This window comes from Phyllostomus hastatus, unplaced genomic scaffold (genome assembly GCF_019186645.2).
Source record: "Phyllostomus hastatus isolate PE091 unplaced genomic scaffold, TTU_PhHast_1.1 phas_scaffold_345, whole genome shotgun sequence".
NCBI classification, from domain to species: Eukaryota; Metazoa; Chordata; class Mammalia; order Chiroptera; family Phyllostomidae; genus Phyllostomus; species Phyllostomus hastatus.
The window spans coordinates 2,254,549-2,278,562 of NW_025334024.1; the positions used below are offsets into that span (position 1 = coordinate 2,254,549).

The 24,014-nt window shown below is 41.4% G+C and overlaps 1 protein-coding gene across 1 annotated transcript in view; it reads left to right on the plus strand.

The window, feature by feature from the left end:
- ZCCHC14 (zinc finger CCHC-type containing 14) overlaps positions 1-24,014 on the plus strand; it is a 59,721-nt gene that overhangs the window by 23,552 nt on the left and 12,155 nt on the right. The window contains exons 2-5 of the mRNA XM_045818476.1: positions 179-302; positions 10,253-10,326; positions 20,053-20,124; positions 23,235-23,344. Of these exons, the coding sequence (XP_045674432.1) occupies positions 179-302; positions 10,253-10,326; positions 20,053-20,124; positions 23,235-23,344 (380 nt within the window). The remainder of the gene's footprint in view (positions 1-178; positions 303-10,252; positions 10,327-20,052; positions 20,125-23,234; positions 23,345-24,014) is intronic.

Here is a 24,014-nt window from a genome sequence, read left to right on the forward strand (position 1 = left end):
GTAGATGGGTGAAACTTTTGTCTTTTATAGAAAGTGCATATTATTACACTAGTAAGACATGTTTTGTAGAAAAATTTAAAAACGATAATAAACATAAATGACTTTTAAATAACCATGAAAACCATTCTATATGAACCAAATGGAAGAAGGTACAATGATTATATTTTTGTCCCTTTAGGTCACTCCAAGAACTGAGACCCCTGTCACCAGTGTGAGTAATAGTTTGGAGAATGCACTACGTACATCAGCACATTCCACTGAGGAGTCGCTGCCCAAGAGGACTGTAGGAAAACACTCCAAAGGTAAGCCTGTCCACCCGCAGGGCTGAGGTGAAGGAGGTGTACTAGAGTGTGGGAGGGGAGATTGTGCAGTGATATTTGGTTAAATGCTTTCAGATCTTTCATAAACATTTGTTATAGTAAGTTGTATTATTTTTTTTAAATCCTGTAAGTAACACATGAACGTATCTTGGCTGTAAAAATCTCAAATATTGATGTTTATTAAGGAGGGAAAAAGAAAGTTGTTACATCCTTCCCCATCCCACACCAAAATAAATCCTAAATTTTAGAGCAGCACTATCCTGAAGAACTTTCTACGATAATGGAATGGTCTGTATCTGCACTAACTGGTCGCCACCAGCCACATGTGCCTTTTGAGCACTTTTGAAATGTGGCTTATGCAAGTAAGGACCATGTTTTTTTCCATTGCAATTGCAATTGCAGTAGCTCAGTGTGGACCTTGGCTGCCACATTGGGCAGTGCAGCTCTGGACTTGGTGGAAGGCATGTTTCAGAGGAAGCAGTGAGTTCTTTGGTTTTCATATGCCTGACTTTTGCAGCCAACTGTACAGTCACAGAGTCAGTTTGCCACAAAGTTGGTGAGCTCTGTGGAGGTGTGGGAGACTTTCCAGGAGAGTGAAGGTGATGTGTGGCACTAGATGGCTTGACAGTGAACCCCAAGTTTGCAGAGTTGTTAGAAGGGCCAAGATGCCCCTTAGACGGTCATCACGAGGCCCCAGGTGCTCCCTCATGTCTGGGCTTTGTCCCTCCCCCCTTTTGTTTGTGTCTTTTCTAAAACTGAGCTCTGCTAGGGTGGAAGCCATGCCTGCTTGTTTTGTCGCCTGCTTGTTTTGTGTTTTCTGTTCTCTGTCTCCCTCCTGTCTCAGGCACAGTGCCTTACTAGAATGCTTAGTAAACACTTTATTTTAAAAATAAAGCCCCATTTTGACAAAGTCATAGTGAGCCACCCGTCCCTGGCTTGGGTCATATGCTGGATATGTCTGTCTTCTAGTGCCTGCACCTGTGTTTATATATACATACCCTGTCATGGTGTTAAAATGGTAAATCCTTGTAGCAGCCCTGGGAGCGCAGTCAGCTTGTTCCTTATACCATGCTCCAGGGACCGTCATCCTCAGGGCAGAGGGCCTCAGCCCCCAGGATGGTTAGTTGTCACTCAGTAACAGGCACTTTCTCCCCCTAAAACTGCCCTGTCCTTTTTCCTTCAGTGTGTCATCCAGGGAGCAGGGCCTCTGATGGGATGTTGCTCCCTTTGTCTCCAGACCATCCAGCATAGAACCTGTGCCCTGCACCCTCCTGATCTGAAGGGCTGGCCTCTTCTTCACCATAAGTGATTTTGGTGATACACCACAGTATTTTTTTCTTCAAGATATAATTATCAAGAACCCCTCACTCTTTTTTAAAAATATAATTACAGAATATGTGGCTGTTACCTCTCTCACTCATATCTGTGTGTGTTGGTGCCCAGAGAGATCATGAGCCGGCTTAGCATCAGCTGTGCCAAAACACCATTAATTATCTACAGTTTTCTCCATTCAGTGGTCATAGGTAACAATAGTTTCTTTCCTCCAGAAATTGGCAAGCAAGTTAACTTGGTTTTATTAGTCACGTTTCTCCTACCATTCTACTGGGCATACGTTACTGCTCTTCTGGCAGTCTGAAGTCACTCTAAGTATTATTATAAAGCTTTTTCATTGTCTGTTCTGTAACCCACCTTGTTTTTGTTTTTCTCTGCGAATCTGGAAGTCTTCACTAATACATCTTACCTTATAAAGAGTTCAGACTTTTCCATTTCTTTCGTATACAAGCCCAGGGAATTGCTGTGAAGACAGTCTGAAACCCTGATTGCTCTGGTCAGGCCGTGTCCCAAGCTGATTACCTAGATGAAAGTACATAGTCTTCTGAAGAGTTCTGTAGGGGCTCAGTTATACCTATATAATTCTAACAACAATCCCATTAGGAGATTATTATTCCATTTTACAGATGGGAGAACTGAGTCACAGATAAGTAATGTTCCCAAGGTAAGCTGGGATTCCAACCCAGAGCTAATGCTCTTACTGCTTAGGTGAGACTGAAGAGAACAGAAAACGAAAATCAAGGTGCAGTGCTTAAAAAGACACATTAAAAGGTGAAAGTGTTACCCTTTTTTCTATACTGTTGATTGGGAAGATTTTCAGGTACTAGCATATAGAGAACAGTAGAGTAAGTGGCCTGCACCTGGCTGCAGCAACAAGCAATCAATGGTGTCTTCCTCTGGGGCCTCGAGTTACCCAGGAGTGTTGCACGGGGCCGTTGTGCACTCTGGGAGAGCTCCTGGTCTGCCCAGACTTATCCCTAGTACTGATCATTTTTAAAATGTAGGGGGAGAGTTATAATGTACAAGGTGAGGTGGAAATTACTTTTAATAATACTCTAAGTGAAAGAAGTTCTATAAGTAACTTTTTTCTCTAGACTTCAAGTAGTTATTTTTTTAATTATCCTTTTGTGATAATAGTAAAAGAGAGTTTCATTAAACTGCAGATCATTTACCAGAAGTTCTGAAAGGTTTTTTTTTTATCTCGGGACCCTTTGAATTCTTAAAAATTGATTCCAAAAAGCTTGTTTATATAGGTTATATCTACAGATATTTAGTACATTGTAGATTAAAACTGGTATTTTTTTTTAAGATTTTACTTATCTTTAGAGAGAGGGGAAGGGAGGGAGAAAGAGAGGGAGAGAAATGTCAGTGTGTAGTTGTCTCTCACACACCTCCTACTGGGGACCTGGCCTGCAATCCAGGCATGTGCCCTGACTGAGCATCAAACCAGCGACTCTGGTTCACAGGCCTGAATTCAATCCACTGAGTCACATTAGACAGGGCTATTTTTTAACCTAAAGAAATGCTTTTTGTTTTGAGCCAATGAGAGTTTTTGTTTGTCATGCAGCATTGTCATGATGAAAAGTCATGTTCTTTTTTTAAAATAAAACCCAACCCAGAGAACTAGAATGTGAATTCTAATAAGAATTACATTAAAGCCTAAACTCTAAAATATCAGTAGTATATTATTATTTGTTAGGTTGTACTGGGGATTCTAATGTGCATTTGTAATTGAGAAGCCTTGATAATTTTAATTTCTCTACTGGCTCTTTATTCAACATTTTATTATGAAGACGTTCAAGCATATATAGTAAAGTTCAAAGAATTTTACAGTGAATAGCTGCCACCTAGATTTCACAGTTTCATTTTACTTTATTTGCCTTTCCCTTATTTGCCCATCTCTCCATCCATCAAGACACTGCATTTTTTGGTGTATTTTCAAGTGAGTTGTTAACCATCACAGTAGTTCTCTTGACCTGCCATAGTTGTCATGTATGATCCTGTGCACTGTATGCCCACAACCCACAGCCTACTTCCTGGAAGAAGGATGGGTTCTCTGTGACCTCTGACGTCAGCATGCTGCTCTCATGGAAGGTCACGATGCCTCCTTGGGTGACAAGTTGGCTCTATCTTCACCTGTCATTTGTGATCACTCCACTCTAGACTTTGTCCTACCTTGTTTTTGCTTTTTTGTTTTTTCGTTTTTTCATTTTTAAGTTGTGGAACATCAGACATACATAATAAGCACTGGTGTGGTGTGCCGCACAGGTTTCCTGACAACACACCTGGTTTTCCTCCTGCCTTTCTGTTCACTTTTGTTTCCTTTGTAATTGCTTCTTCTTCTGCCCCTTACACATCAGTGCTCTCCAGGCTCTTTCCTGGTCCCCTACTTCACACTGTCTGAGCAGTCTTCTCTGAGCCTGTGTTGAAGCCACTGTCGATCTGTTGAATTCAGGAGTGAGTCCAGCTGAGACCCTTCTGGACCTGAAATCCCTGTGAACCTGCCAGTTACTGACTGTTTCCACCTAGATGGTTTACTGGTACCTCGGTCGGAATGCTTAGGATGCAGTCATTACTTTCATTGCTACCCCCTGAAATGGGTTTCCAATATTCGTGATTGATACCAGCATTCAAGCACTTGGGTCAAAACCTGGAAGTCCATGACAGTTCTCTCTCCCTCTTGAGGTGTGTCAGCCCTTATAGTCCTGGCAGGTGTGGCCCTGTAAGGCTGTCACAGCTTCTCATTGGCCCTGGGCCCCCGTCCTGGTTCAGGCCTCAGTCTGCTCTGCCACCCACAGGTTCACCTCTCCAGCCCATTTCCTGAGCAGGGACCTCTCCAGCATTTTGGATCATGGTCCCCTGCTTAGGAAGCCTGTCAGCAGCACTGATGATGGCAGCAGCTGATCTCCTACAGCACTAACTACCATGAGGTGCCATCCTGCAGTTTGTGTGTATTCATCTGGTTGATACCACAATTCCACGAAGTGAAAACCATCATTCCCTTTGTTCCCGGATTAAATAACTGCTCAAGGTCACTTAGCTGGGAAGTGTCATGTTTCAGACTGAGCAGGGCTGGCTGCAGAGCCTGTGAGTTTACCTTGACCTGCAGGAAGGCCCAAGTTTCTTTATGTGCCTGTTGTGGAGTTGATGGGTTGGTCCTGTTTGTGCCTTTGCCTCCTTGTGACTGTCCTCCCCTCTCTGCTCTGCTGTCACACTTATCTTCGTGTCATGGTTTTGGCTATGACTAAACTTATTCAAATATCACGTACTGTCATACCTGGGCCTGGGTCACCATGTCTTTTCTGCCCAAGTGGGCCCTTCCCTTTGAGGTCTAGCTCAAGCATTACCACTTTGAACTCTGTAATTTTTCTACCACATAGCTGGTACTGTGCTGAATGTATACTAATGCTGAAGAAAATATTTGTCCCTGATACATAAATCAGTGAAATTCCTCAGGCTCCAAAATTCAAGTATCTTATCACTAAGCACTTAGATGGAAAATGCATATTCCTTTCTTATGTTTGCTACTTTAGAAATATCTTGTGTCAGCGCTGTGTTTTCTCAGTTATGCACTACTTTTGTTTCTATCTCTCCTTCTGGAGAACTAACAGATCAAATAAGGCAAGGTAGCTAGGTGATTGAAAAAGCAAAGAAAAATATATATGAGAGTTTTAAAATATAACATGATACATGTCCTAAAAAGATGTAGAAAAGGATCAACTTAATCAGTATAGTAGTGAATGTTCACATTTTAAGAACAGATGAAGGAAGTACTGCTTCTAAAAATGATCACCATTAACACAGGCAAGTAAATGAAAGTGAGAAAGTTAAGTTGCTATTTTAGAAATATTGTTATTGAGCTGCGACTTTTTTTAAAGAATATAGTTTTTCAGGGGGGCTGGATTGGGAGTAAAAAAGGAGAAAACTGTAATTGAACAATGATTAAAATAAAATAAAAAAAAGAATATAGTTTTTCAATTTTTAAATGAAAACTAGATTTCACTAATAAAATTTGAAAGCAAGAAGCATCTTAAATATTAATCTGATTTAGTTTCTTTATTTCAAGTGTGAAGACTTGAGTTCTACTGCATAGAACTTAGGAGAAGGAGAGTGTGTGTGTTAGAAAAATTTTTTTCATCTTTTTCCTCAATTATTAATAATACCTTATTTACTCTGATTTATTTTAGTATAGTTTTGGTAATTTTTGAAGTTGTTGCTTGTTATTGGGCATATAAAATTAAATTGTTTAATAATGATACATTGAAATCGAGTAAAAAACATATTTGGCAGAAAACTACCAACCATCTAGTTTTTTCCAGAAAAATTTAGAAAGGGAAAATATTTCAAAAGAGTAGTTCATTCTTGGAACATATTAAAGCCATTAGCAATAGGTGTCTTAAGTACTGATGTGACAGTTGGCTCTTACAAATCATTTGAAGATGCTTGGTAGCAAAAGTGGCCCTTAGGCTGTGGCAGTTTTATCCAGGAGCTCCCTGGACTGAAATGAAAAGAGTGTGTTCCTGGTCCTGGCTTTGCTACCTGCTGGCTTTGTGGCCTCTTGGTCAGTCATCATCATCCTAAGTCATTTGTGACTTTTTTGCCAGCCCCCATCCCCGTGTGGTTGCCTGATCCTGCCTCAGGTCTTTCAGTTGCTTGCCTGGGCTTTTATTATGACACATCTGTACTTTCTCTTTACACAAATTTCCCTCCCTCTTATTTCAGTTACATTAGTGTATTGGTTTTTAAAATTAGTTATTGATTCAATTATTTTAAAAATGTAATGCAATTATACATTTTATTTAAGGTTATGTGATTTACTGTATCTTGTAAGATCTGAGAGTTTCTAGTGTGCATCTTGAATGAAGAAAAGAAGAAAAGTTGGAACAAAGTTTTAAAAAGGGAAAAGCAAATCATCCTTTTCTTTCTTGTTTCCACATGGTCTAGCCTCACACCCGTTTGTCCCAGCTCCATCTGTCTTACATAGACGTGCTTCTACACAGTCTAGACCCCAGCCCCACTTCTCCCCATCCCCCCCAAGTTTCTCCCCTGATGGACGTTCCAGTCCTTCCCAGTCTGCTTTTTAGAGCACTGTTCCTGGCCGTGACTGGCTTGTCTCCGGCCAGATAGAAGTGTGCTCTCTCAGTCTTTGAGTCTTTTCAGTTGACGCACATCCTGTCTTTACAGTCACCTTTCATTCTGTTCTGTCCTTTCAGGTGATGGACTGATTGTCTAGCCATTAAAATTTACACACATATGTTTGTACTCCAGAAGGTAGTGGGGTTACTATGCGGCAATAGATGATAGCCTACAGGACTGACCAGGCAGGTGAAAAGGAAAGGGGGGTCATTTTATCTACCAATAGACGTTAAACAGATTATAAGTAGGTATATGTATGCATATAGATACACACTTTAACATTATGAAACCACATTATAGAAATTCGGAGGGAAAGCTACCTATAATTTCACCACCAGTCAAAGTCATTCCTATCATTGCCATGATTTTTAAAAGAGATTTATTTATTTATTTATTTATTTTTGGAGGAGAGGAAGAGAGGGAGAAAGAGAGAGAGAAACTTCTATGTGAGAGAAGCATCAATCGATTGCCCTTCACATGTGCCCTAACCTGGAACCTGGCCCACAACCCAGGCAGAGCCCCGACCAGGAATCCAGCTGGCAACCTTCGGTTTTGCAGGATGCTCAACTAACTAGCCACACCTGTCAGGACTCATTGCTGTTATTTTTGATGATTTATTTTTAGTCTGCTTTTCATTTACATTTTAAACAACTATAATCATGTTTCACATACAATTTATAATCTTTCAGTTGATATTATAAGTGTTTTTTCATGGTTTTGTTTTTATAATTGTCTTTAATATAGCTCCAAAACTGAGAATGTGCTTAAATGTCTTTGAAACTTAGATATCTCATAACCCCACCTTCCACATTAGCCACTGCCATCACTGATAATCTGCTACAGAAAATCATTTGGCAGGTGCCCTCCTGCCTTTCCATTCCAGTAGGCTCCCCTTCTCCCATTTTCAGAGCCCTGTATAGTAGGGGGTGTTGTTTGCAGGGAGGGCAACATGGAGAGAATTCACTGTAGCAGAACTTTTAAACCATTTATTTGGTCCAGGGCTGCCCCGGTGGCTAAAGCCACTGCAGCAGCTCCTTGTACACACAGAGCTGATACAGCTGATGTTGGTTGGTCTGATGATTTTGAAGAGTTCTCACAAACATTTTAGTCCTGGAGTTCAAATGCCTCTTTTATTTCAAAACAACTGAATAATGTTCATCTGCTTTTCACATTTTGCTGTCCAGATATGAGTCACTTCCTGCTTTCAATCCAGATGAGGGGTTTTTTTTTGTTTTTGTTTTTGTTTTCCCCCATAAATCCTAATATTATTTAGTTCTGGACATTTAGGTACCCATTGGTGTTCTGTGGCCAGGGAAAATGCTGACTACATTTTTCTGTATTCATCGACTTTATATACTCTGTTGTTTAAAAAGTTAAAGATCTGGATTAGAGTGATGTCATTGCGGGTAAGTTTTTTAAAATACTGGTTGGGAAAACATAAGCGCTGTTTATTTGCTGACAGTCTGACTGAGGAAGTCAAACAGGAACAGTGAGTAGTTTGAGTGAAAATAAGGAGGTGTACAAGTTCTAAATGTAGTGTTTTGTTTTGCCAGAAAGGAAACATTCTTATTTTTTAAGAGTAATTCCTTCCTGTAAGGTGCTATTTTAAACTTAAAATACACTAAACCAAATGGGTTCTAGTATCTCCCAAGATGCATATGAACCCTGATGCAACTTGACAAAATTAGGAAAGTTTATGAGAGAATAATTTAGCAAGCGAAGGTCCTTTCCCTTTTAGACTGTAATGGTATGAGCACAACAACCCACCTATCCTATTCACTGTTGTATTCCCAGCCCCTAGAATGAGACCTGGTCCACAGCAGGAACTTCATAAGGCATGTTGGTGAATGCAGAACAATTGTTGGTTTAGAGCAGAGTCTGGCAAATATTTTTCTGCAAAGATCCAGATAGTAAATATTTTTGGCTTCGGGAGCCATACAGTGGCTCAGCTTTTGGGGGTGGAAAGCAGCCATTATATGTAAGCAAATGGTATGGCTGTGTGCCAGTAAAACCATTTATACCCACAGGCGGAGGGCAGCCTGCAGTTTGTCAGCCCCTGGCTTAGTGCAGCACTGCCCAGCAGAACTGTCTGATGATTGAATGTTCTGTGTCTGTGTGTATGGCATGGTAGACACTGGCCCCACAGAGCTGTTGACCACTTAGGATGTGGTTAGTGCAGCTGAAGAATTAGATTTTAATTTTGTTCAGTTGAAATTAATACAAATTTAAATGGTCACATGTGGTTGGTGGCTACACTATTGGGTAGTGCAGGGTTAGAAACTCCCCCAAAGCATGTTACACAGAGCAGTTTGTTTTCTCTGAGATGTTCATACATATTAGGGAAGAAAGTTCTGTGGCCCCAAATAATTGGGGAATTGTTGTTAACAAAAAGATTTATTTGTTGCGTGGCTTCTCAGAGCCTGTAATTTGCTGATGTACGTAGACAGTATACAAGGAGTTTTTCAGATTTTTTCCTCCAAACTTTTTGACTATGAAGGTGTTCAGGGGTGGCCCTGAACATCTTACACAACTGGTGTTCCTTGGAGAATACTTTGGGAAACATTGGTGTGGCAGGCCAGGAGATCAGGCATCTGCGAGAATTGTAACAATAGTTTTGATAAGTTGAGTATTTCATATTGGACAGTTGGGTTGAAAGATCTGTGTAAATCCTCACAGAACACTGCCATATGTCCTCTAAAAATAGTAAAAATTAACAGGGGAAGATGAGTCTAATGTATCATTCCATTTTTGAGCAGAAAAGAATGTGCTCACATATGTGAAAAGGGTGGTATGAAGACACTGATGACTTTAGAACTCTCTCTTAATGGTGGTTTGTCTTTTTTGTCATTGTCACTCTGTGCAGCCAGTCCCTGACCGGTCCTCAGTATGTATGTTCTCTAGAGGCAGGGTTAGGAGTCTTCACGGTTTCTTCTGCATCCACCGCCCTGCCCCCCTTGAGGCATGCCCTGTCAGAGAAGGATGAGGCCGTGCTCTGTTGACGGGAAGACTCAATATAGGAGGCTCTGGGCAGCTCTGTCTAAAACAGTAACAGTAGAAAATGTTGAGCATTAGTTTTTCAGAAATTGGAACAGATCATAACTAATCTTCATTATAATTAGTATTCATATTCTTGTGCATTCAAATAAACTTCGTTCTCTTTCCAAGCACTGTTCTCTTCTTTTTCTATAATTTGTATTTATTTTTTTGCCTGTTTTTCTTGCTTTTAAATTCACCCTCCATTCCTCAGCGTGACAGATTTTTGCCTTCTTCTTAAGTTTCTCATTCCAGGTGAACACACCGCAGAAGAGACTGAGCAGCATTGGGCGTTGAGAGCCTTATTTTGAAAATTGCTAAAATATCAAATGCTAAATAAAATAATATGTACCTCAAGATTTTATTTCATTTTTATAATTTTATTTGTTGTTTTTGTGTTTTTGTTTTTGTTTTTTGTTTTACTTTTGCAGTGAGTGTTGAAAAGATAGACCTGAAGGGATTATCACACAAAAAAAATGAAAGAAATGTTGAATGTTCCTTTGAGGTAAGATGCTAAGTTTTTTTTCCCTTTTCTCCTCTAAGGGATAGGAAAGAAACATTTACCATGAATTGATACTTTTATTTATCTAAATAAAAGATGGGCCTTTTTACAAAGCACTGTCAGTGCTGTGGGAGAGAGAAAGCTGGGACTCAGCCTGGGGGTGGGCCCCCTCCAGGATGGGGCTTGTTGGGCTTCCGGCCCACAGGATGCTCACTCCATGACCTCAGTGGCCTCCATGAGGGGGAGGGGCCTGGGCTCTAGAACTGCCTGGCATTAACAACAGTCCAGCCCTGTCCCTGTTGGCCATGTGACTGAGGACAGTGCTGAACATCTGTGCCCCAACACCTCCAGTCAGTAAAGGAGGAGGGGTTTTGGGGAGAATTAAAGGAGACAGCCCCTTCAGAGCACTCAGCACAAGGTCTGGAAGCAGTAAAAGCCTGCAAACAAAAGCTGTTCTTCTGTACCCACTGGATGACAAATGCTTCTTGGTCTGTATGGTGAACATTCTGTCGACTGATATGCTCAGCTGCTGGTAGTTGGTCACATAAGTTGGCTGAAGTAGAGAATCTTAAAAATTGAGACGCAATGTATATTAGGGTTAAAGACCCTCAGTGACAATGTCTGAAACAACAGGGAGGTGGCCTGGTGTTGGTATGGCAGTTGCGCTCTTGAAAATTTCTAGGGTCCAGGCTTTCTCCAGCTGGCTGCCTGGATATCCCTAGGAGGTGAACCTTAGCCTCGTGGCCCAGGATGGCAGCTAGGGCTCCTGTCCTCACATTTTCATTCCATATAGCAAGATACAGCATGAAGAGAAGGGGAAAGGTTTTATCTTTCTTTAAGGAACATTCTTAAAAGCAGCTACTTCATGTTGCTTATGTTTTGTTGACCATGACTTAGTTTCTTGGTCCCACTTAACTATGGGAGAGGCTGGGAAATGAATTTCTGTTACCTGCCCAGCAGTGTTGTGTGAACATCTCTTTTGACCACGCACCTGAATACTGATTGTTAAGGAAAATCTGCTTCCCACAATATTGGGGAATGTTCTCAGGAGTGAAAGCTTCTGCTTAGTGTCTAGTATATATACTAAGTGCAGTTTACTAAAGAGTATCTACCGTATTTCGCCATGTATAATGTGTTCTGTCTATAATGCACAACCATGGTTTTGGCCCAAACTTTCAGGAAAAAAAGTCTTTTGTTTTAATTTTTAATTCAGTTTTTTAATTTATATTTAGATACTTGTTTTTTGTATTGTAAAGGAATTTTAGCATTTATTTTTTAACATATCATGGTACAAGACATTTTATGTAGCAAATAATTACAAAACACAAGAACATATACAAGGTATTTCAGGTACTACCCATGTATAATGCACACCCTTATTTTTCCCTCAAAAATTTGGGCAAAAAACTGCACATTACACCCGGCAAAATACAGTAGTTCGTATACTATGTGAAGTTTACTAGTTTTTCACAGTGTAGCAGATTCAAAATGCTTTAAATACATTTTCCACTAAAAGGATAAAATCTTCCTTTGATTTGGGAGGTGCTACATTGTGAGAATCAGTTGTTAAGCTATGATGACTTTTCAAAATGTACAGGAAAGACTTAAGTTAGGTTTTGGAGATTGTTAAAGCTTGCAGCTGGCACTCAAGTCCTAGCACCCAGAGAACCTTGAATCCCAGCATCTTCCAGGCCTAGTAGGTACTGGGAGCCCAGCAAGTCCCCAGACCTGGATGTGCTATCCCTTCCTCTCTACTCTCTGCCTTTCGCCATCAGGTTTTCCCTGAAGGGTGTTTAGCAATCATCATCTGCCTCTACAGGGGCTACCATCAGGAGACTGCTGAGCATGGAGCGTCTCAGGGGTGGTTGGCCCCATTCACAGTCTGTCTGATCATCTGGGCTTTGATTCGCCCCCATTTTCAGTCCTGTTACTTGTGTCAGGGAATCGGGCTTACGCAGTGTGAGATGCAGGAACCACATACAACACAATTGTTTGCAGCTGCTCGCTAAAAAATGAGCTTTGGCAAAGTAGACACTTGGCCTCTCACAGCTTCTTCTTGGAGGAGGGGGTTATGATCAGGAGAAAAGGACAGCAACAGGCTGGTGGGGATGGGGGCCCATGCCAGAGTCCTCTGAAAGCAAGCTGGACAGCTCCGGAAGGAGCCTGGAGCTGTGGCCTTTGGGCCAGTCCCAGCTCCGAGGCTGCTGCACTAGACCAGCGACGCTTGCTTAATGCTGACATTGGTAACTGTCACACGGGGTTAGGTGTCCGATTGAAGATGTCTTTACCCCAGTAAGTAAGCTGAAGTGTCTGAAAAGCTGACTTTTCCTGATGTGATAAATGATTTTAAAAGTATTCTTATGTTCAGAAAAGTGTCCTTCACTATGCAGCAGTCCAGCTATCGGTTCTTTTGAGGTGCGAACTTGATGTACCGAAAGGAATTTATAGTTCAGACTGCATTTGTTGGATGGTATTCACGGCACAAAGAAAAGATAATCAACATTAAAAAAATTATTTATAAAACACACCATTAATTTGTGCTGCTTAAACTGTGTGCTTATGTGCCTGGTGAGTTGAAGTCTTCTACTCTTAAATAAGCAGCTGCTTATAGGATGCAGATATGTATCATTCACATGGAGGAAAAGTGGAGCCACTGTATGGTTTTATAGCTCCTGGTGTTTCACTGCAGTCACTTTGGCTAGCTGCCATCAGATCATACAAGGAAATGACAACGCATCTTTAAACTTTCCATCGTTGTAATGGCCCCTGAAGAGTAAGTCCCAGTAGGATTTTCTGTTTTAGAAATCAAGTTGATTCTAAAACTTATGTAGAAAGAACTATAGAGTAGTCGAAACAATTTGGAAAAGAAGAAAAAAGTTGGAAGACTCATATTTCCTGAAGGTTTTAAGACTTCCTGTTACGCCCCAGGAACCCTGACACCAGGGTGTTGCTGAAAGGGTAGAGGTATCGATCAGAACAAAACACAGTCCAGATTTAGACTCAGATGTAAATGGTCCATTGATTTTTGACAAAGGTGTAAAGGCAGCTCAATGAAGAAAGGATTTTTTTTCAACAAATGGCTTTGGAACAGATACTCATATACAAAAAAATGAACCTTAACCAAGTCTCACCTCTTAATACAGAATTAACTTAAAATTGATTTTAGACTTAAGTGTAGAACCTAAAGCTACAAAAGTTCTAGAAGAAAGCATAGGAGAGAACTTTGTGACAAAGTTTTGAGGCAAAGGTTTTTTGGATACAGTACCAAAATTATCCATAATATGCAAAATAAATATATTAGACTTCATCAGAATTTAAAACTTGTTCTTTGAAAGGCACTGTTAAGAAAATGAATAGACAAGGCATGAATTAGGAGAAAATAATTGCAAATTGCATATCTAGTAAATGATTTGTATTCAAAGTACATAAAGACCCATCATACTCAGTAAGAAAACAACCCATTAAAAAATGAGCTGAAGATTTGAATAGGTACTTTGCCAAGGAAGATGTATGGATGTCAAAGAGCTCACGAACAGATGTTTAGCATCATTAGTCGTTAGGAAAATACCCATTAAAACCACTGTGAGATAATACTAGATGCCCATTAGAATGACCACAATTAAAAAAACTCACCATACCAAGTGTTGGCAGGTATGTGGAAGAACTGGAGCTCTCCTACACTATTGGTGGGGATGTAAAATGGTACAAGTACTTTGGAAAACAGTTTGATAGTTTTTTTTAAAGTTAAACATATCCCTAAAATATGACTCATCAATTCCACTTCTAGGTATTTACCCAAAGGAAATGAAAGCATATGTTTGTACAAAGATTTGTGCATGAACGTTCATAACAGCCTTGTTTGTAACACCCCAAGCACCCTCCGCGGGAAAATGGTGAACAAACCCTGGCTGCGTGTTCGTACAGTGGGGCACTGCTCAGAGGGAACAGGAGTGAAATGGTGATACACTCACTAATGCGGATGGAACTCATATGCTGTGTGAAAGAAACCAGACTCCCCTCACCCCCACCCCCCCAAAATTAAAAAGGTTCATTTACATAAAATTCTAAAAATGCAAACAGTGGCAGAAAGCAGATCAGGGCCTCCTGGGGAGGGGCAGGAGGAAGATTTAAGGGTGAAGTATATATTCATTATATTGATTGGTGTGATAGTTTCACAATGGGCGTAAACATGTTGAAACATCAGTTTGTGCCCTTGAAACATGAGATTTGTCTGAAATATGAAGGTGTCCAGCCATGTACTATGAAAAATGGACACATTTATTGAAGAAGATACAAGATAAAAGAAACACTGTACATAGAACAATGATGCCTCAGTCTCCTTCAAAGTAGGCACCTTGGACCTCGCACATTCTTCCAATTGCCATCAGCTGTCTTGTTGTATCTTCCTGAATCTCATCAACAGTTTGAAATCTCTTCCCTTTTACAGGTGATTTTAGTTTTGGGACAAGCCAGCAGGGCACCAAGTTGGGGCTCTAGGGAGACTGAGTCACCTGGGTGATTTGATGTTTTATCAAAAAACTCTTCACAAGACGTGATGCATTAACACGCACATTGTTGTGGGAAGCTGTAAATCACCAGTTGCCCATAGCTTCAGCCTTCTGAGTCATCCCAGTAGTTTCTGTGGGGGAATGTTCAAGGTTAACACAAAGTTTGGTGCAGAATTCATTGCTCTACTCACTTGGTCATTTTGAATGTGATGGCCACACAGTACACGTGCTCACTCAGTGGCATCTGCTACCCCCACTGACTAGCACAGTGCAGTTGTCATTGTTCACACATGCACATTCCAGGCCACTCTCCTTGGCTGCCAGGCTACATCAATGTGGCACAAACTGTTCTTATCTTAACGATTGCTGGGCTTTTTCTGGACAGACCTCATATGTACAGTTTGATGTCAGTTTTAAGTTAATAAAACTTTTTAATAAAAATTACCTGCCCTTTTGTCGTCAGAACCCTAATTAATCAAGATTAAAGAGTTCTTTACATAGGTTATCCTTTGTATGTGGAAATAAATAGCTATTATACTGTGACCAGAACAGTAAAAAAATCTTATTAGGAGTATCTGCCAGCCTCAATGAGATGTGACAGTTTGTTGCTAAGAATATGGAAGGACTCAGTGAAGTAATTTTTCTGAAAGCCTTCACTTATTCAGGGGGAAATCAATGTCTCTCTGCCACACCAATTTCCTCAGCCTTATTTATGTGTAGTTGTAACTTTTATGGGTCATTGTTTTCCAGGATACAAATTAAAGGTTACTCCTTTATAGGAAGATCTAACCCCAGATCAAGATGATTTCAAAATACACAAATGTACTACAAATAGGAATTTTGAATTTTCTGTTCTTTTCCATGGAGATGGTTTTGTTTTTGCTGAAGTTGTAATTGCTAGTTACTAGTAACTGAGGAAACCAAATCAGTATATAGGAAGCAGGTGACAGAATAAAATCAGTATGTAACTATGTATGTGTGAAATGTCCACATGTTACCAGATTTTCCAAAATCACTACTGAGAAATGAGAGTAACTAAAAAACGTTTTTAAAACATTTACTTTAGTTATTACACATGAAGGAAAGGGAGGGAAAAAATCCTCAAACGACTACCCAAACCCTTGAAGCACCTACTAGATTGTAGAGCTTTAATGACTTAAGAGGAACTATAGAACACTGTGAATTAAAAAGAATTATTTTTATGCTATTTTCCTTAAGAACCTAGAGATTATATCTATCATGGTGCTTTATCTTTTCTTTAATATTTAATTTTTCATCTCTAAACAATGTTAATTGCTCTGAATATTTTATCAATATTAGCAAAGGGTGAGCCTTGGTGACTACTTTTTCAATTTTGTTTTCATTGGATACACACACACACACACAGTTTCAAGAGTCCAGTAATTCTGCATACATTGTCCAGAGTCACAGGGAACTGTTTCTTTTGATATGTGCCTCTGGTTGTATCATAATTAGTGTGACTATGTGAAGGTTGTTGGTACTGAAGCCGTATGACGCTTGCTTAGTGCTTTTCATTCCAAAGTTATGTTTTCCCTGGAGTTATGAGTCTCATTTTGCTTGTTTTTGTTTTTGCCAGGGGCAAGTGCTTACAAAAAGACCTCACTCCTAAGGTTTTCCCTAGGTGTCTGCAGCTCTCCTTGTTGAGATGTGTCCAGTCTCCTATTGGTTTCGTCTTTGGAGCTGTGGCTCTGCTCCAACTTGGACTCAAGTTCCTCAGCCCTTCACACAGTTCTCATCATGGGGTCCCTTTTCATCATCACCTGGAGGTTCCTTCCTCCCTCCCAGCTCTGGTCCCATGTTCTCAGGTCATAGGTCATCTTTTGTCTTAAGTTAGTCTTGGTTTAGTAGTTAATCTGGTTGTTTCTTAGAAAGGGTGTTTGGGGGGTACAGTTTATGAGACTTTTCATGTCTGGAAGTGCCTTTGTCTTTTCATCCTGACATTGAGAATACAGTTGGGCGTCTTTTTCCTTAGGACTTTGGAAGCACTGCTTATTGACTGTCTTGCAGTGTTGCTGTTGGGAATCAGAAATCTATTTTGGTTCCTGATCCTGCATTCAGACCTGTTTTTCAGTCTTTATCAGTTTTCAGAACTTTCTCAGTCCCAAGTGTTTGCACATTTCTTGGAGATGTGCTTGGGTGTAGGTCCATAGTCGTCATATGCTGAGATACAGTGGGCCCTTTAATCTAAAAACTCACATCCATTAATTTAGGGACATTTTCTTGGACCAGTCCTTTTGATTTCCTCTGCCCCAGTTTTCTGTTTTCTTGTTTTGGAACTCTTATCTGCATTTTGGGCCTAAGAATTGTCCTTAAAATTGGCCAAAACTAAGAATTGTCCTTAGTTTTTTTGTTGTCTTTTTCCCCTCTATTTTCTTTCCCTTTGTTTTTTTCTTTTGTGATCTACTTTATGGAAGATTACTACATCTTTCATCTTTTCAATTGAATTCATTTCACTTTTTGCTATCCTATTTTCAATTTCAAAGACTACTTGTTCTGTGACAACTCTTTTTTTGTAGCATCTTGTCTTTGGTTATGCTTTCTTAGTTCACTAAGAGTATTAAGGACAGTTTTACTTTTAAAGTTTTCTTCTCCATGCATGGTCTGTGCTTCCTCCAGGCTGCCTTGTCCTGTGTGACTGCTTTGCCCATCTCTGTGGTTGGTTTGGGATTCTCAGAAGCCTGGCAGTAGGTGTGGTGGCCCTGGGTCTCCCACTCACCTTAGGGTGTGGCATGAGCAGGGCGAAGGGGCTTCTGGCTGGCGGATTCTTGTGTAGGGTGAAGAAAATGTCACTCCACATGCTTTGGAACATGATGCTGTGTGGAAAAACATGATCAAGGTGAAAAGTGAGTCAGAATTATACTCTTGAGTGTGAAGAGATCCTAAGTATGTAGCTATTTTGTGCATATTTTGCTTTTTGTGGATGCTTAAGATGTGTTAGACCTGTCTCAGTAAGGCCAAGTAGCTCTTTGATTAAGCGGTAGGAAAATAATGTGCCATAACTTGATTGGGAATATGTTTTCTTGGTACATAAAGTAATGGGGTTGATTGTAATTTATTCCACCTTGGGATTTGGCAGGGCACGCGTCTCTCTAGTACATTGCATGATGTGGGGCTTTTCTGTCATATCCATACCCCTCTGTGGCCTCTCCCTTCATCTGGCACAAGGGAATGGGCCGGCAGACGAGCAGAGGCAGAGGATGTGAGGGTGAAATAATCCTGCCTCATCTGCAGAGCACAGTAGTGCTGAACCCAGCCTGGAAGTGAGCTCTTGTTTCTAGGTCTTGGCTTCCTGTCTGCCTTCAGTTGAAATATCAGTTCCATTTGGAAGTAAAAGAAAAATGTATCAGTAGCAGACAACCTAAGGTAGTTGTACTTATTTAAAGTACATAATTGTTGGGGATGAAGATTGTCAATTCAATATAAAGTGGTCTGTGCATGCTGCCCGTACTCTTTGGGTGTTGGATTTCATGTTTCAGTTGGGTTAGGATGCACTCATGGGATGTGACTGTGGAAGGAAAGAGAGAATAGATTCAAACTAGAACATTATTATCATAAGGAAAAGACAGGTTTTCCACATCACAGAGGATGTCAACAGTGCTTTGACTCACACATCTAATGACTAGAAAGTTTTCACTTTCCATCATAGATGTTACTTGTGTTTGTGTGGGAAGCAGCTTGCCCCCCAGTGACCACCACCAAACTTCTTTTTAATGTTGTTGTAAGATTTGATTGTTTTAGACAAAAACAACTTGGGTGTTTTCCTTTTAGTGTAGGTAGTTTTTAGATGGCAAGGCAAGTTTGTTCAGAGAATGCCAGTGCTTGCCTTATTGGTGAATTCCTGTAGTTGGGAATTCAAAGGTGAAGAGGATGGTCCTTTTCCTTAGGTAGCTTGTATTTAATGGGATCTTGATGAAACAAATGCCTTAGTAATTTTTGTGTAGTGTGACAGCTACTGAAGTAGAAAGGAACTTATGTGGACTTCAGCAGGCAAGAGGGGAGACAGCAGTCCTTCCAGGCCAAAGGAGACCCGCAGCATACATGATGAGGGCATGTGGGGGGGGAGGGGAGCAGAAGGTGGTTTTGATATCTCCAGGCTCTGTTTGCTCTAAATCAGTATAAATATAATGCTTTCTTTTTGGTAATAAAATACAACATATTTGGTCATTTTATTTCCTGACTTGAAATCGTCCAGTGGCTTCTTTTGGAGTTTAGGGTAAAGTTTCTGTTTCGTGGTTGAACCTTTCTTATTCTGGCCCCTCCCTCCCAGTCATCGCATTCTGTCCTCTTTGTCTGCCTCATTCCTTTAGCAGGCCTCCTGCTTGCCCATCTGAATTCAGCTCATGCTTTTCTCATGCAGAAAAGCCCTCCGATGATGTTCATAGGTGTCTTCCCCCTTCCGCTCATGTGCATCTAGCACCTTGGGGGGAAACATTGTGAGACATGTGGAGAGAAAACTGAAAAAAAAAGACCCGGCCCTCTCCCCCAGGGAGCTTAGTCAGTTTGAGGAGACTGACAGTTACGAAGAAATGAAACAAAACTACCCATCCTCATACACGCAGGCAAGGGAAAACAGACATGTATAACCAGGTCTTTGGCATACCAGACATTGTGGAACTTCTTCCAGAAAGCCCTTTTTCTGATGTTTTCTCCGCAGATTCTTCCTACACTTCCCCACCAGGGAGGATTTTCTCTGCTGTTTAGTATTGATGTCCTGGCCTGTTAAGGATTTTCTCCCACGGGGCCCCCAGTTCTGTGAGCTTCCTGAGGGCAGGGGCACATACAAGTGCTTATTGTGTGGATGCCTGGGCTGATTTCTAGTAACTTCTTGATTTGCATCCAAAGTTGTGCACAATGACCTGAGGAGAGGAGGTCTGCTTGAGGGCGATGTATATGGGCATCACAAGCCATAGTTGTCAGTGACTTGTTAGAACTTTGAGGAGCAGACCTTAGACTCCATGCTTGAGTAATTTGGCAATATTTGAATAATTACCCAAAAGACAGAGTTAAGCTTTGGACCTGAGTGAATGCTCTTTCTCTAACAAGTCAATGAATGTGTAAATGCTCCATTCACAAGACGCACAGTATACTAGGGCCTGTTGTGTCCATGACACCTGTGCCCGCAAGAATGCCTGGACAAGCATGCTGTGGATTACGTATGTGGTGTCTGTTTTTAAGGTTTGTTTGTTTGTTTGTTTTTAAGGTCTTGTGGTCTGACTCTTCAGTAACATCCGTAACCAAATCTTCCTCTGAAGTGACTGAATTTATTTCAAAGGTAAGGTGATTAAGGGCTCTTCTAAAAATGAGAAGGCTCTGGTTCCCTGTGGTTGGTAATACTGCAGAGTGATTTCAGTGGACGGCTTTCTTCAGCTAGCATAGTGAGTGTGTGCCTGGAACTCGCTCCTGTCCACAGGAAGTCCAAGGTCTGTGTCTAACGGAGTGCAGCAGTAAACACACGGTCCTCGATGCCAGTCTGGACGCCTCCCACTTGTTGAGAATGAGCTGAGGCAGAAGATGCGACTGCACAGATGACTGAGGGTGCTTGGCTTGGTTTGGTTTGGCAGCTCTTCAGCAGAGGCTGAGGGAGAGACTTCACGTAGTCCCACCTTTACCTGTTTGACACATTCGATTTTCCTGTTCATTTTAGGGTTAATTCGACAAATATTATTTGAACAAAAGCTTGCACTGCTAAATAAATACCTCTTTACCTACATGTATACACATGTACATGCATACACATATACTCACCTACATGTATCTAAAGTGTTTTCAAAGTGAGTCTTACATTTTCAGTATAAAAGCAAGGCTATACAGTAAAACCTCAGTTCTTGAACTTCTTGAAATTCATTCTCAGAAAACTGTTTGAGAAGTGATTGGTTCAAAAGCAGAATCTCCCTTGTCACCTAAGAGACACGTGACTGATCATGCTGGTGTCAGCCTGAAAGGGTTGTTGGGTTGAGAATAAACACCTGAAGTTTTTTAGACAACCAAGATGTTTTTCTGCGAACAGCTTAGTTGAGGACCAAATTGTTCATGAACCAAGGCGTCCAAGAGCCAAGGTTTGACTGTAATCCTGTAAAGGAACATCCCATTGGTGGACCCTATTTTAAAAGCTTGGACAGAAGGTGGTTTGATTCTGCCTGTCCATCTGGCATGTCAGGCACACGAGAAGACCACAGTGCCTTCCTCTAGGGCCACTGACCCTTCATGGAGCTCACTTTTCCTCTGTAACATATAGAACACTAAATTTCTTTTCCTTTGTGCCTGTCCTCTCATTTTGTTAGAAAGAAAAGAAAAGAAAGAAAGTTTTCTGGACTCCCTGATGCTGGTGGAACTCTGACCTTGCATGGGTCTTTTGTCTGGGTGTTTGCAGTGGCTTGTATTCACCCAGCTTTGGGTTCTCTGGCACTCTTGGAAGTCTGGTTTGCTGTCTTTTCATTAACTTTGGAAAATGCTTGTCCATTATCTCTTTAGATATTTCCTCTGCCCCACTCACTTGTACTTCTGGACTTAGTTACATGTGCTCGGACCTTTGATATACTTCACAGGGATACTTCACAGCTTTCGGGTGCTTATTGTTTTTCTTACTCGTTTCACTGTTTCAATATGGATCATTTCTGTTGCCCTGTCTTCCAGTTTATTGACTTTACTCTTCAGTTCAGCCCAGGCTGCTGCTGAGGCTGTTACATTTGCTGAATTCTTCATTTCTGATAGCATGGTTTTCTTGTTGTTTTTTTTCTTATTTGGTTTTTCCCCTCTCTTTTCTATTTGACATGTCTTTTAATAAACTTTCCATCTCTGCCAAATTTTTCCAATTGTTCATACATGATGTTCTTTTTTTCCCCACTAAATCTTTTATTATGTTAATTATAGTTATTTTAAAATCCCTGTTTGATAGTTAGTTCTAGCATCTGAGTTAGTTTTGAGTCTGGTTCTGATGATTATCTTGACAGTTTTTTTATTCTTTCTTTTTCCTGGGGTATGCCTTACAGTTTTTGACTGAATGTTAGAAATCTTGTTTAGAAAATACAGAGACTGGGGGAAGTCATGCTGTGCCTGGAAATGGGCATACTGCCACTCTGTCAGGCCATCAGTGGGGTCCTCATGTTGCTTCAGTCAGGGGTTGAGCTGGGTTTGGTTTTGTTGTTACTGTGGTTACTGTCTGTGTGCCACAGGCTTCCAGTTTCTCCAGCAAAGAGCTGCTGGTGCCTTGAGCCTTGAGCGGGTCCTGGAGTGTAGGAAGGTTCTTAGTGGTCTTGCATCACACTCAGCTTTCAGCAGTCTTACGTGACTGTGGCACAGAGGGCAGTCTCCCTACTCTGTTGACGGCTCTGATGCCCCCATACCACTACCACAACCACCACAACCACCACCACCTCAGGAGACAGCTGTTGCTTATTGCCTGGTGATGGACTTTGATGGGGGGGAATTTCTCTCCTTCTGGTCCAGACTTAGGTGCAAGTGCAAGGCCTTTGGCAGGGGCTTTCTCAGCATCCCCACCCTTCATTCCCCAGCAGCAGTGGACCTCTGCTCTGTGATGTTGCAGGGTCCTCCACCCAGGTAGGCCCTTTCCTCGGGACTAGAGGGGTTTTGCTTTTACCTCCCCCCAAGCCCAGGGTATCTTTGGCCATGGCCTGGTGCCAGGAAGACATCCTACCCCACCGCCAGAGGCAGGAACGTATTGCTTTGGCCTCATCCATAGCAACTTGGGGCCTTTGCTTGGGCTCTGAAAGCAGGAGCAGCCTTGTTCCTCCCGCAGCAGTTTAAGGACTTTTGTTGTGGATTGAGTGAAGGTTCCAAGGAAAGGCACAGGATTTCCTGCCTGACCCCCAGGGGGAGCCAACTCATACCTGTGCCACCTGTGGAGGCTCTTGCCAGTCTGCCTGTGGAAGAGAGCTCAGGAATCAGGGTATAGTCCCCTTTTGTCTGGGGCTCCTGGCTGATAGATGTCTGGCCCACTCTCAGGCTGTGGGAATGTGTGCATCTTGGCCAGTCTCTTCTACCTGCTTACATGGTGGCCACCTCCTCCTAGTACTCTGTCACAGCTGAGACAGTTCAGATGTCCTGTTTCCCCTGGGAGGGACAAGTCCCTCATGCAATTCAGTTCAGGTGGTAGCCCTACATTCAGCTCTCTGGGCTCAAGGAAAGGTATGATTATAAGAATATCAAGATATTCCTTGATGTTATGGTGGGAGTGTTATGTTCTTTTGTGGCTTTCTACATCTTAAGTGGATGTAGAACCCCAAAGTAGCTAATAGAATGATACTTTGTATCATACTAGCAGGTGTCACCATCTAATACCTCCCCAAGTTTTTCTTACATGGAAGAGTTCTGGTTTTATGAAGTGAATTTTAATGTACTTCTTGTGCTTTCCATTTCTTTCAGTTATCTCAGCTATACCCTGAAGAAAATTTGGAGAAATTCATTCCTTGCTTAGCTGGCCCAGATTCGTTTTATGTAGAGCGAAACCACATAGATCTGGAAGCGGACCTGAGGTAATGCTCTTTACCCCATCCCAGGGCCATAGGGAGCAGCCCCTCGGGTGGCGCAGTGGTGGCTGATGCATGTCTGCAGTGTGGGCAGGGTCAGGCTGGTCCAGACATGAGCTGCCTGGTCATCTGAGGAGCTCTTGACATCATACGTTACTCTCGGTGGTTTGCTTGTCTACTTTGTTTCTAGGGATTTTCATCTGTTATGGGCAATTTGAAGTCTCTTAATAACCTAGGTGTGATTTCCAGGATACGAGCAAAGGAATTTCAAAGTGCGTGCTACTTGCCCTGACTGGGTAGCTCAGTTGGTTAGAGTGTTGTCCTGATATGACAGGGTTGTGGGTTTAGTCCTTGGTCAGGGCACATACAAGAAGCAACCATTGAATGCATAAATAAGCAGAACAATGGTGACACACTCATAGATGGAGAGCGTATGACAACTAGTTGGTGGGAAGAGCTTAAGGGGTGGAGGGATTGAGCAAAAAGGAAAAAGGACTTACGGACATGGACAACAGTGTGGTGATTACTTGGGGGAGGGAGGTATAAGAGGACTAAATGGTAATGGAAAAAAATGCAATAAAGGTCAAATTTTAAAAAATAAATGAAACAATAGATCAATGTTCCTTTTTCTCCCTCTAAAATCAATAAATTAAAAAAATATATATGCTACCATTTC